We start from the raw sequence: 10,399 nt of genomic DNA on the forward strand, positions 1-10,399 counted from the left end.
GGCAGAGCAGGCAGAAGGAGAAGCAGGCTCCCCGATGAGCAGGGACCCAGGACCCTGAGATCATAACCCAAGCCGAAGGCAGACACTCAACCATCTGAGCCACCCACGTGCCCCAGAAATGTTTCTATTAGTCCTTTTCTCCTACTGCATGTAGGAGAAAAGGAAAAGTGTCTTCCTCGCTATCCCCCATGATCAAATGTAGCATATATAAGCTAGGATAATGAGGGGGTAAAGCCTACTTTCTGAAGTAAAATCTGGGTTTGATACTGATTGTGCCACTGACTTGCCATGTCTTACTAGGACCTCAGTGTCCTCATCTGTAAAATGGGACAATTCTTTTTGTTTTCCAAGATTTTATTTTTTAAAATAATCTGTATAATCACCATGGGGCCCAAACTCACAACCCTGAGATCAAGAGTCCCACGCTCTGCCTACTGAGCAAGCCAGGTGCTCTTGGGACAAGTTTTACTCCAAAGACTGTTAACTTTAAGAATGTAGTACTTGGTGAACAGTGAGTGCTCAGTATTTACCCGGTTAACAGACTACTGTGAGGATAACAGCCATGCTTTCAGTATATGATATGCAAAGGACTACTTTGTAAACTTTTGTATCTAAATTCATTTGAGCCAGCAATCCTATTAGGAATCATCTTGCTACAACCCCCACTTACGTATGAAGAAACAGCCACAGAGACGTTGAATAAGTAGCAATGGCAGAGCACAGTATCCAAACCTAGGCAGTTTGGCACCTGAATTGAAAATTATGCAATGCTACTTCCTAGATGATAGAGTGGAATGAAGTGCTTAACAGTGTACCACGATGGGAGCTGCTCAAACGAATATTTTCAGGGGGTTGCTTTTTTTTTTCCCTAAGTTTATTTATTTAATCTGTACCCCGTGGGGCTCCAACTCACAACCCTGCGATCAAGAGTCACATGCTCTTCTGACTGAGCCAGCCAGGACCCGGTGGTGGCACTTTTTCCGAGTGCCATTGGCGGTCTGAACAGGAAAAACAGCCGCTGGAGAGGAGGACCAGGGGAACTACAATACCCACAAGGCTCCGCGCCTTCCTCTGCCTCCCAATTGACTTGGGCTCTGGAGCAGATCATTGGTTCTCTGAGGGCGGCCTGGCGAGGATTGGAAGGCGGGAGCAGTGCTAGTTTAAGATTGGCGAAACTACTGCCAGCCCCGCCTTAAAAACCCGGAAGCAATCCCCCACATGCCCTCGTGTAGTGGTGTAGCCGAAAAACGCGAGTTTGGAGGCGTGGAGGGGTGGTCCGAGGGCTACGCACCGACTTCCCAGATTCGCCGCTCTCATTAAATGACTCTGACTTACTGAGGGCTGCTTTTAAGGACGCGGGGCCTGAAGTTGGCCGAGGGAGTTCCCCGCTGCTTCCCGCCACCCAAGCAGTGCCTCATGGAGTCTACGTTCAGCAGCCCCGCTGAGGCAGCGCTGCAGCGAGAGGCGGGCTCCCCGGGGCAGCTCACTCCTCCAGAGGACCTGCACCGCGTGTACGAGCTGGAGAGAGTCGCTGAATTTGTCCGTGACCTGGGATGTCAGCGGGTGAGGGCAGGTTAGGGAGGCGTGGCTCACCTTGGAATGGGTCTCCCAGAAGATCTGGATATGGGGATAGTTTTGTGAGGATTGGGCGGGGGTGGACGGGGGCAGTTGCTCCTCTGGGAGGAGGGGCTTTGAAGGTTAGGCAGGGACCTCTGGGCGGTTTTTCTTGAAGAGGGTGGAGGAGAGGCTGTTCCTGACTCTGTGGCTTATACTTACAGGTGGCCTTGCAGTTCCCTGACCAGCTATTGGGAGATGCTGGGGCCGTGGCTGCACGACTGGAGGGGACCACAGGGTCGAAGATGTTCATTCTGGGCGACACGGCCTATGGCAGGTATGAATCTGAGCTTGAGGATTGGGGGCAAGGGTAGGGGCTGGGGAGTAAGTACAGGGTCCGAGGCTCTTGGTGTTTCCCTTCTATGACCGTGTCTGCCCCCAGTGGCTTGTCTCTTTTCTTGATGATGATGCTCCCTCTTATAGCTGCTCCCCTGAGTGACAGTGTCTTCATTTATAACATCGTTTACTTCACTGGTGACATTTCAGGCTTCACATTTCCCGTGAAGGGCAGCAGCTGTTTTCCTGATGAGAACTCTTCTCACTAATGGTATCTCCCCTGCAGCTGCTGTGTGGATGTACTGGGTGCTGAACAAGCTGGAGCTCAGGCCCTTGTACATTTTGGCCCTGCCTGCTTAAGCCCTCCAGCCCGCCCACTGCCTGTGGCCTTTGTCCTTGGTCAACGTTCTGTGCAGTTGGAGCTCTGTGCCAAGGCCTTTGAGGCCCAGAACCCAGACGGCAAAGCGCCTGTGGTGCTGCTAAGTGAGCCGGCCTGTGCCCACGCCTTAGGTGAGGGTTTTTGCTGGGGCATGCAAGAAGGGTGGGCCAGCTACTTTGTGCCTTGATAGTCACATTTCAATATACTCCCACAGAGCTCTTGATACGGGCTTGATCCCAGTCTTTGCTTTTGGGTCACATTCAGTCTCCTGGGGATGATGGGGTTCCTCCTTTGGCAGACCCCAACTCTAACACCACCTCCTTCTTCCAGAGGCCTTGGCCACTCTCCTGCGCCCGCGGTACCTGGACCTGCTTGTCTCCAGCCCAGCTCTTCCATTGCCAGTGGGCTCCTGTAGTCCAGAGCCTGAGCCCCTGGAGCGTTTTGGGCGCCGCTTCCCCCTGGCTCCAGGGAGGTGTCTGGAAGAATATGGTGCCTTCTATGTGGGGGGCTCTGCAGCCAGTGCTGACCTTGATCTTGACCCAGACCTGAGCCGGCTGCTCTTGGGCTGGGCACCAGGGCAGCCCTTCTTCACCTGCTGCCCAGATACAGGGCAGACTCAGGATGAAGGTGTCCGGGCTGGGCGGCTAAAGGCACGTAGACACTATCTGGTAGAGAGGGCCAAAGATGCCCGTGTGGTAGGGCTGTTGGCAGGGACACTGGGTGTGGCCCAACACCGTGAGGCACTGGCACACTTGCGGAACCTGGCTCAGGCTGCAGGCAAGCGTAGCTATGTGTTGGCCCTGGGGCGGCCCACACCTCCCAAGCTCGCCAACTTCCCTGAAGTGGATGTCTTTGTGCTGTTGGCTTGCCCTCTTGGTGCTTTAGCTCCACAGCCTTCTGGTGGCTTCTTCCGGCCTGTGTTGGCACCATGTGAGCTGGAAGCTGCCTGCAACCCTGCCTGGCCACCTGCAGGCCTGGCTCCCCACCTCACACATTATGCGGATTTATTGCCTGGTGAGTGCTGGGGTATTGCCTGAGCTGGAAACATGTGGGGCAGGAATCAGGCCAGTATGGATCCTCTTTCTCCCTCCCAGGTTCTCCCTTCCACGTGCCCCTCCCACCCCCTGACTCAGAACTGTGGGACACCCCAGATGTGTCCCTCATTACTGGGGAACTCCGACCCCCACCTGTGTGGAAGCCATCAGATGATCCTGGGTGTTTGGCCCTGACCTTGCGGCCCCAGCTAGAGCTGGCTGAGAGCAGCCCTGCAGGTAAGTGTGCCAAGTCTCTGCTCCCAGCTGAACTCTTTCCCCAGATTCCGCCCACTTGGCCTCAGTCCCCTCTCTCTACAGCCTTGTACCTTAGTTCCCGGAGCTGGCAAGGGTTGCAGCCCCGTTTGGGTCAGACACCGGTGACAGGAGCTGTGAGTGGAAGACGAGGGATTGCCATCGCCTACGAGGATGAGGGAAGCAGCTGATACCATCTGGCCCAGAGACACAGATGGACTTAAGAATTGCTGCAAAGACCTTTAATGCTCCCTGCATCCGCCTTCTTTGCCAGAATCCTTGAAGGAGCCTGGATTCAGGGAAGGGTGGACAGCCCCTCACCGAGGAAGGGAATCCTGCTCTGTCCCTGTCCTGCCCCTGGCACAAGGCTTAGCATATAGTGACTTGATAAATACCTGTTGGACTGATGGAACTGATTTGGGGCTTTCCTGAAGTCTTACGGGCCCATCTGTCCTCCTGGGAACAGCCCAGGACCTCTGGCCAGTCCCAGTTTCTGATGTGCAATTGAGGGTTTGCCCTTGTCAAAGGTCCTAGATAGTCTAGACCAGGGTTTCCTAACTTTGGTACCATTGACGTTTTGGACCAGATAATTCTTTGCTGTGGGGGGGCTATTCTGTGCACTATAGTACGTTTAGCATCGTCTCTGGCTTCTGCCCACCCACTTGATGCCACCAACATACCCAATTGTGGTAACCAAAAATGCCTCCAGACATTGACAGGTGTCTGCTGTAGGGGCAAAACTGTCCCTAGTTGAGAACCACTGGTGTAGACCTGTGTTGTCTGACAAAGTAACCACTAGACACCCATGGCTATTAAACGTGAATTTGAATTACTTAAAATTAAAAATTTCTCAGGGTGCCTGGCTGGCTCAGCTGGAAAAGTGTGCAGCTCTTGATCATGAGTTCAACATGGTGGATCAACAGATTACTAAAAAAGTTAACTTTAAGAATAAAAAATAAAAACTCCATTTCTCAGTCACACTAGTCACATTTCAATGGTCATTTAGCCACAGGAGAGGACAATGCAGCTATAGGACGTTTCCATTATTTCAGAAGCTTCTGTTGGACAATGCTAGTCTATACTGATTCCTATTTTGTTTCTCACAGGAGATCACAGAAACTTGAATAAACTGGATACTTTTTCTTCTTCTGTTTCTTTTTATTCATCAAACACTATAGGTCCTGAGTGGAGATGTGAACTGTATTTAACTGGATTCCTGTCCTCACAGTGTAGTTAGGAAGAGGGGCAGTTAAATAAGCAATTGCAAGACAGTGAAACTACGTTCAGTGAGGAGGGAAGGCCCTGGGAGCACTTTTTTTTTTTTTTAAGATTTTATTTATTTGACAGCACAATTAAGCAGATTGGCAGGCAGAGGGAGAGAGAGAAGCAGGCTCTCTCCTGAGCATGGAGTCCAATGTGGGACACAATCCCAGGACCCTGGAATCATGACCGGAGTCGAAGACAGCCGCTTAACCAACTGAGTCACCCAGGCGCCCCATGGGGCATTTCTTCATTACCAAGTTTGCAGACACTCTTGGCATACTGGCACTGTCCAAGATGTTGAAGAAGCAGGTAAACAGAGATGTGGTCCCTTCTCTCAGGGAGTGCCCAGTCTACTGGTAGAGGCAGATCTGTAAACTGACTGTGGCAGCGGACAAAATGGGCACCAGTTGTGCATTTTACAAATACATATGGAGCACCCACTGTGTGCCAGGCACTGGAAATACAGTAAGCTCAACAGAAACCCTTTCATGGTACTTACATTCTCATGGGGGGTGGAGGAAGAGAGATGGACAAAATACTTAGTATGGAAATGGTGATAGGTACTATGGAGAACTTTAAAGCTGAGAAGAAGCATAAGGAATAGTGGATTGCAGTATTTTTTTTTTTTAAGATTTTATTTATTTATTTGACAGAGATCACAAGTAGGCAGAGAGGCAGACAGAGAGAGAGAGAGGAGGAAGCAGGCTCCCTGCTGAGCAGAGAGCCTGATGCGGGACTCGATCCCAGGACCCTGAGATCACGACCTGAGCCGAAGGCAGCAGCTTAACCCACTGAGCCACCCAGGTGCCCATGGATTGCAGTATTAAACGAGATGATTAGGGAAGGCCTTTTGAAGAAGGTAAGCAAAGACTGAAAGGAAGTTATGGAGTGAGCCATATGGATAAGTAGACGCAGAGGGAACAAATGCAAGGATGATGTAGTGGGGGTATGGCTGGTATGTTCAAAGAATAGCAAGGAGGCCAGTGCAGTTAATGGGGGAATATTAGATGAGATCAGGTAAGGGGCATGGGAAGCTGTACCAGGAGAGGCCTAGTAGTAGGCCATTACTAGGACTGTGGCTTTTATTCTGAGTGAAATGGCATTTTATTAAATATTTTATTTGAGAGAGAAAGCACAAGCAGAGGGAGATGGAGTAGCAGACTCTCCTGCTGAGCAGGGAGCCGGATGCAGGGCTCTATCCCAGGACCCCAGGATCATGACCTGAGTCGAAGGCGGATGCTTAACTGAGTAAGCCACCCAGGCACCCCTGAAATGGCATTTTAAACTGAAGAGTGACAAGTTTCATAGGAACCACCAGGATAGCAGGGGAGCCCAGAGCAGGCACATTGCCCTGCCTCTGGGTTAGGGAAGGCTTCCTAGAAGAGTGTTTCCTGGGGACCAATAGATGTTAGCTGGGCAACGAGATGAACATGAAGAAGCGTGCTTCAGGCAGAAAGAAGAGCATAAGCAAAGTTAGCAAGACACCCTTGCTGAACTGGGGAGCACAGCAAGGGAGGAGTTCCATGGAATCAGCACTGGCTTGGAGGCCAAGCTGAGGCGGCCTGTGAGGAGGCTCTGGTGTAAAGCGGGGCCCGTGAGCCCAAGTGGAGCTGACTATAGGGGCTGAGGAAGAGCGGTTTGGAGAGATGAAAGTGACCCGCCCGAGGTCGAGGTACTGAGAACAGCTGGATCTCTTTCTGAAGCGAGGGACTACAACAACCACAATTCTCAGCGCGTTGGCGTCGCCAAAGTTCTGGACGTATAGTGGCGCAGGGTTGGGTGTGGAGTCACGTGGTGCCCGCGCGTCACGTGGGTGAGTCAGGTGACGCTGCGGGGCGGGCGGACAGACTGCGGGGCGCACGGTGGACGCAGGGACGCGGGTTTAGCTGTGGCCCCACAGACCCGAGCCCCGCCGTCGTTGCCGCCATGACGGGGCTAGCGCTGCTCTACTCCGGGGTCTTCGTGGCCTTTTGGGCCTGCATGCTGGTCGTGGGTGAGGCCGGGCCCTGGCGGGCGGGGCCAGCATTCGGGCCCCGCTGGCGGGGCTGGAGCCCAGCGGGAGAAGTGGGGTCCCGGGAATGCTGCCCCAGCGTGGGGTCCGTGTCTGGGGCCCCAGGACTTGCCTCAAGGCTGTTGGGGCTTTTGACCCTGACAGAGGAGACCCGGATCTCTAACCCCTTGAGGAGGGGCGCGGACGGGGGGAGGTGGGGGCCGCGGGAGCCGCTCCGTACTTCTCTGTCGCTACCGCCCCTCCCCCATCTCACTGTTGCGATCCCTCGCTCGCTCCAGAGGGGCCTGCTTAGGTCACGAGCCGGCCGTTCCAGTTCCTCTTTTCCTGGTCGTTTTGCCCTCCGCCCCCACCCACAGCTTGTTGGGTAAACAGCGGCTCAGATCCAGCTAGTGGGATCCGGTGCGCTCTCCCTTTCTCCAGGGTATTCAGACCTACTGGTAGATGGCCGTGGAGGGTTTTGGTCTGGGAGGTGGTGTCACTGGGAGACTGTAGGTTAGTGAGGGAGTGGCAGAAAATGGAGGCCTGAGCCGAGGAGTCTGAATAGATAGCCGTGCTTTCACATGGAGACCAGCCTGACAAGTCTCCCTTGACTTACCTGTAGGCAGACCTTTGGGGACGTTACAGCTGGGTAGCGACTTCTTGTTTAAGTTGAGAAGTTTCTCTCTAGAGAACCGCCTCTAACCCTTTTTTCCTCACTCCTGCAGGAATTTGCTACACCATTTTTGACTTGGGTTTCCGCTTTGATGTGGCATGGTAAGGGACTGCAGGGAGAGGATTCTCCTAGGTGCTTCTTTGCAGCTTTCCTTCACTGATCTAAGCCCCTACTCCACCCCATCCCCAGGTGCATGGGACATGGACCTTTGGGACATAAGATGTATTTTATCTCAGTGTTCAGGACTAGTGGGCTCGGAGGGTTGGGATATGGATTTTGTGCTCACTTCTCCACCAAGGCTGAAACTGCTTTCCTCCCTGTTTCCACACCAGGTTCCTGACTGAAACTTCCCCCTTCATGTGGTCAAACTTGGGCATTGGTCTAGCTATCTCCCTGTCTGTGGTTGGGGCAGCATGGTGAGTGTTGGGGTGGTGGGACTGGGGAGAGAGGTGAGTCATAGCAGGTGGTGTCAGTGGGTCCTTAGTCATCTTGGGATCTTGGGGGCAGTGACAAGCTTGGGCTCTGCTCATCGGTTTGGGTTTTTTTTTTTTTTTTCCATCTTTCCATCAGGGGCATCTATATTACTGGCTCTTCTATCATTGGAGGAGGGGTGAAGGCTCCCAGGATCAAGACCAAGAATCTGGTCAGGTAAATGTAGGACCTTTGGAGGGTTGCCAGACCATCTGCATTGGGAGCTCCCTGTTTGTTTGACCTGACATGCTGCTTCTGACCAGCCTCCTGATGGGGTGGGAAATCAGTAGGGGAAGTGGTGGCTGGGGACTCTCTGGGGGAGGAAGATTTGTTTCTTTCTCATCTTTTTCTCCTCTCCACCCCCATGCCCACCACTACCAGCATCATCTTCTGTGAGGCTGTGGCCATTTATGGCATCATCATGGCAATTGTGATCAGCAACATGGCTGAGGTATGGAGAACCACGGTGGGGTTGGCATCTATTCCAGTATGTTCTATACAGTGATTAATGATACTGGAGGAGGGAGAGTGGCTTCTGATTACTTCTCTGCCTCTTGCAGCCTTTCAGTGCCACTGACCCTCAAGCCATTGGGCATCGAAACTACCATGCAGGTAGGTGGATATGTGAAGGAAAAAAGCTGGGGCTTTATGTCTGCTTCCCCACTTCTGTGCCCCAGCTTAGACCTATCATTTCAACATTCACTCCCATTTGTTTGGCCTGCTTTGCAGAGTTGGGAGTGGTGACTAGCCCCATGAGTCCATGTTGGGGGCTTGTCTTCCTCTCCCTTTGTGCCTGGCTTGGCCTCAGTACTCTTCCTTCCATCCCCTCAGGCTACTCCATGTTTGGAGCTGGCCTCACAGTAGGCCTCTCTAACCTCTTCTGTGGAGTCTGCGTGGGCATCGTGGGCAGTGGAGCTGCCCTGGCTGATGCACAGAACCCCAGCCTCTTTGTGAAGATTCTCATCGTGGAGATCTTTGGCAGTGCCATTGGCCTCTTTGGCGTCATTGTTGCAATCCTTCAGGTGATGAATTCCCTGGGGAGCCTGTGTCCTTGTCCCCAACCCAGCTTCACTCTCTTTCCATCTGTAACCATAGAACTGAGTGGTTCCCGCCACTTAATTCCCATTTTTCGGTTTTCCCCTTTTGAAGCTTTCCAGTGTGGTATCATTGACTAGTGTAACGTTTATTTCCCTACTGCTTTATGTCTATAGGTCTTTCATTGGGGCTTTCTGTTGTATTATTTTTTGGTCTTTATTTGTAGTCTAGCCTGGATTGGGACCTTGTCTGTCAGTCTTAGTGTGTTTGACTTTGGGTCTCAAGGCCTGTGTGTATCTATTCTGTGAGTAGAACAGTATGTCTGAATTGTGTGCATCTTTTCTAACATGGGTACGTGTGGCTGAGGATCAGGTCTGAATGTGAATGTTTAGCTGGGTTGACTCTTGGTAATGGGTCTTGTTCATGTGCCACTCCTCTCTCTGTCCCACAGCCTAACTCTGTGGTTGACTGACTGTCCCTGTTCATTGGTGTTTGTCACAGCATGTCCGTCTTGGTCCCATCATCCATCTGTTGTGGTCTGTCCATCCCACCATGGGTTTGCTAGAGCTGACCTTATGTCATTTGTTATTACTGTCTTACTTATTCCTCTGTCACTGCCTGATTTCTCCTTGTTCTTCTTTTGCAGACCTCCAGAGTGAAGATGGGTGACTAGATTATCTGTTTGGGTGGGGCCGTGTCCCACTCTTATTTATTTGTGGTTTTCCCAGGACAGCTGGAGCTGTCACCCTTGGCCTTTCACGGGGCTTGGTGTTCAGGGCCCTCCCTGCACTTGGCTTCTCGCTGCCCATCAACTTGGAGGCACTACCTGGCTGGAGCCTCGGTGTGGGGAGTGGATTGCTGATGACCGTGTGCAGCTGTGCACCTGTGTCCCGCCTCTTCCCCAACCCGTCTTCCCAGTGTTTGTGAAATAAACGTGGTTTCTGTCTGGGTCAGTGCTGCTCCTGTTGCCCTCCTTTGTTACATTCTTTCATGGGGAGAGGGTAAACCGACCTATTGGCCTCAACATTATGCCAGCTTCTTGGTATCTGTCTCATACACAGTCTCTGCTTTGGACAGAGCTGGTTCCTGGGTGGAGAGGAAGGGTGCTGGCCTGAGGACTCTAGCCTTGAATATCTTTATTGAAAGGAGCAAGGGACGCTGGGGTTGAATGGACCCCGATGTTTGTGCAGAGGAGGGGGCTATCCTCCCAGTCCCAGGTCTTCAAGGTTCTGTCTGCTAAGCCCATATGGGCCACATCTATCTGGCTCTACCCTCAGGCATCCCTCACTGTCTATCCCTGTGGAGCCTGGAGCCCATTCGTTTGCCTCTGCATATCCCAGTGCCATCCCCTGCCAGTAACTAATTTGGTCCCTTGTTCCCAGGGCCCCAGCTCCTCCTCCCTCTTCTGTGCA

The 10,399-nt window shown here is 52.5% G+C and overlaps 2 protein-coding genes across 9 annotated transcripts; both read left to right on the top strand.

Moving 5' to 3' along the window:
* Window positions 1-982: 982 nt before the first annotated feature.
* On the top strand, window positions 983-4,699 carry DPH2 (diphthamide biosynthesis 2). Of its 8 annotated transcripts, none has more exons than XM_059134911.1 (6): window positions 1,007-1,563; window positions 1,779-1,891; window positions 2,177-2,400; window positions 2,600-3,283; window positions 3,364-3,540; window positions 3,606-4,699. In XM_059134911.1, the coding sequence occupies exons 1-6, from the start codon at window positions 1,417-1,419 to the stop codon at window positions 3,632-3,634; spliced, it is 1,374 nt and encodes a 457-aa protein (XP_058990894.1). In that variant the 5' UTR covers window positions 1,007-1,416; the 3' UTR covers window positions 3,635-4,699. The 8 variants fall into 8 exon arrangements, with proteins under 8 accessions (XP_058990897.1, XP_058990900.1, XP_058990894.1 ...); XM_059134910.1 differs by having other exon boundaries at window positions 1,025-1,563; window positions 3,622-4,699; XM_059134913.1 differs by having other exon boundaries at window positions 1,025-1,511; window positions 3,622-4,699.
* Window positions 4,700-6,622: 1,923 nt separating this feature from the next.
* ATP6V0B (ATPase H+ transporting V0 subunit b) lies at window positions 6,623-9,940 on the top strand. The gene is made up of 8 exons (XM_059134937.1): window positions 6,623-6,811; window positions 7,534-7,582; window positions 7,814-7,897; window positions 8,052-8,129; window positions 8,334-8,403; window positions 8,513-8,564; window positions 8,784-8,974; window positions 9,634-9,940. Exons 1-8 carry the CDS (start codon window positions 6,745-6,747, stop codon window positions 9,658-9,660), a joined length of 618 nt encoding a protein of 205 aa, XP_058990920.1. The 5' UTR covers window positions 6,623-6,744; the 3' UTR covers window positions 9,661-9,940.
* The last annotated feature ends 459 nt before the right edge of the window (window positions 9,941-10,399 follow it).

This window comes from Mustela lutreola, chromosome 10, assembly GCF_030435805.1.
Source record: "Mustela lutreola isolate mMusLut2 chromosome 10, mMusLut2.pri, whole genome shotgun sequence".
Lineage (NCBI taxonomy): Eukaryota > Metazoa > Chordata > Mammalia > Carnivora > Mustelidae > Mustela > Mustela lutreola.

What these genes read in the sequence shown, in the direction of transcription:
- DPH2 (XM_059134910.1), top strand. Translation starts at nt 1,417, where the DNA reads ATGGAGTCTACGTTCAGCAGCCCCGCTGAGGCAGCGCTGCAGCGAGAG. An exon ending in GGCGACACGGCCTATGGCAG is followed by an intron (nt 1,892 to 2,176) that starts GTATGAATCTGA and finishes TCTCCCCTGCAG; the next exon opens with CTGCTGTGTGGATGTACTGG. An exon ending in GGCTGAGAGCAGCCCTGCAG is followed by an intron (nt 3,541 to 3,621) that starts GTAAGTGTGCCA and finishes CTCTCTCTACAG; the next exon opens with CCTTGTACCTTAGTTCCCGG.
- ATP6V0B (XM_059134937.1), top strand. Translation starts at nt 6,745, where the DNA reads ATGACGGGGCTAGCGCTGCTCTACTCCGGGGTCTTCGTGGCCTTTTGG. An exon ending in AAGACCAAGAATCTGGTCAG is followed by an intron (nt 8,130 to 8,333) that starts GTAAATGTAGGA and finishes CACCACTACCAG; the next exon opens with CATCATCTTCTGTGAGGCTG. An exon ending in TGATCAGCAACATGGCTGAG is followed by an intron (nt 8,404 to 8,512) that starts GTATGGAGAACC and finishes TGCCTCTTGCAG; the next exon opens with CCTTTCAGTGCCACTGACCC.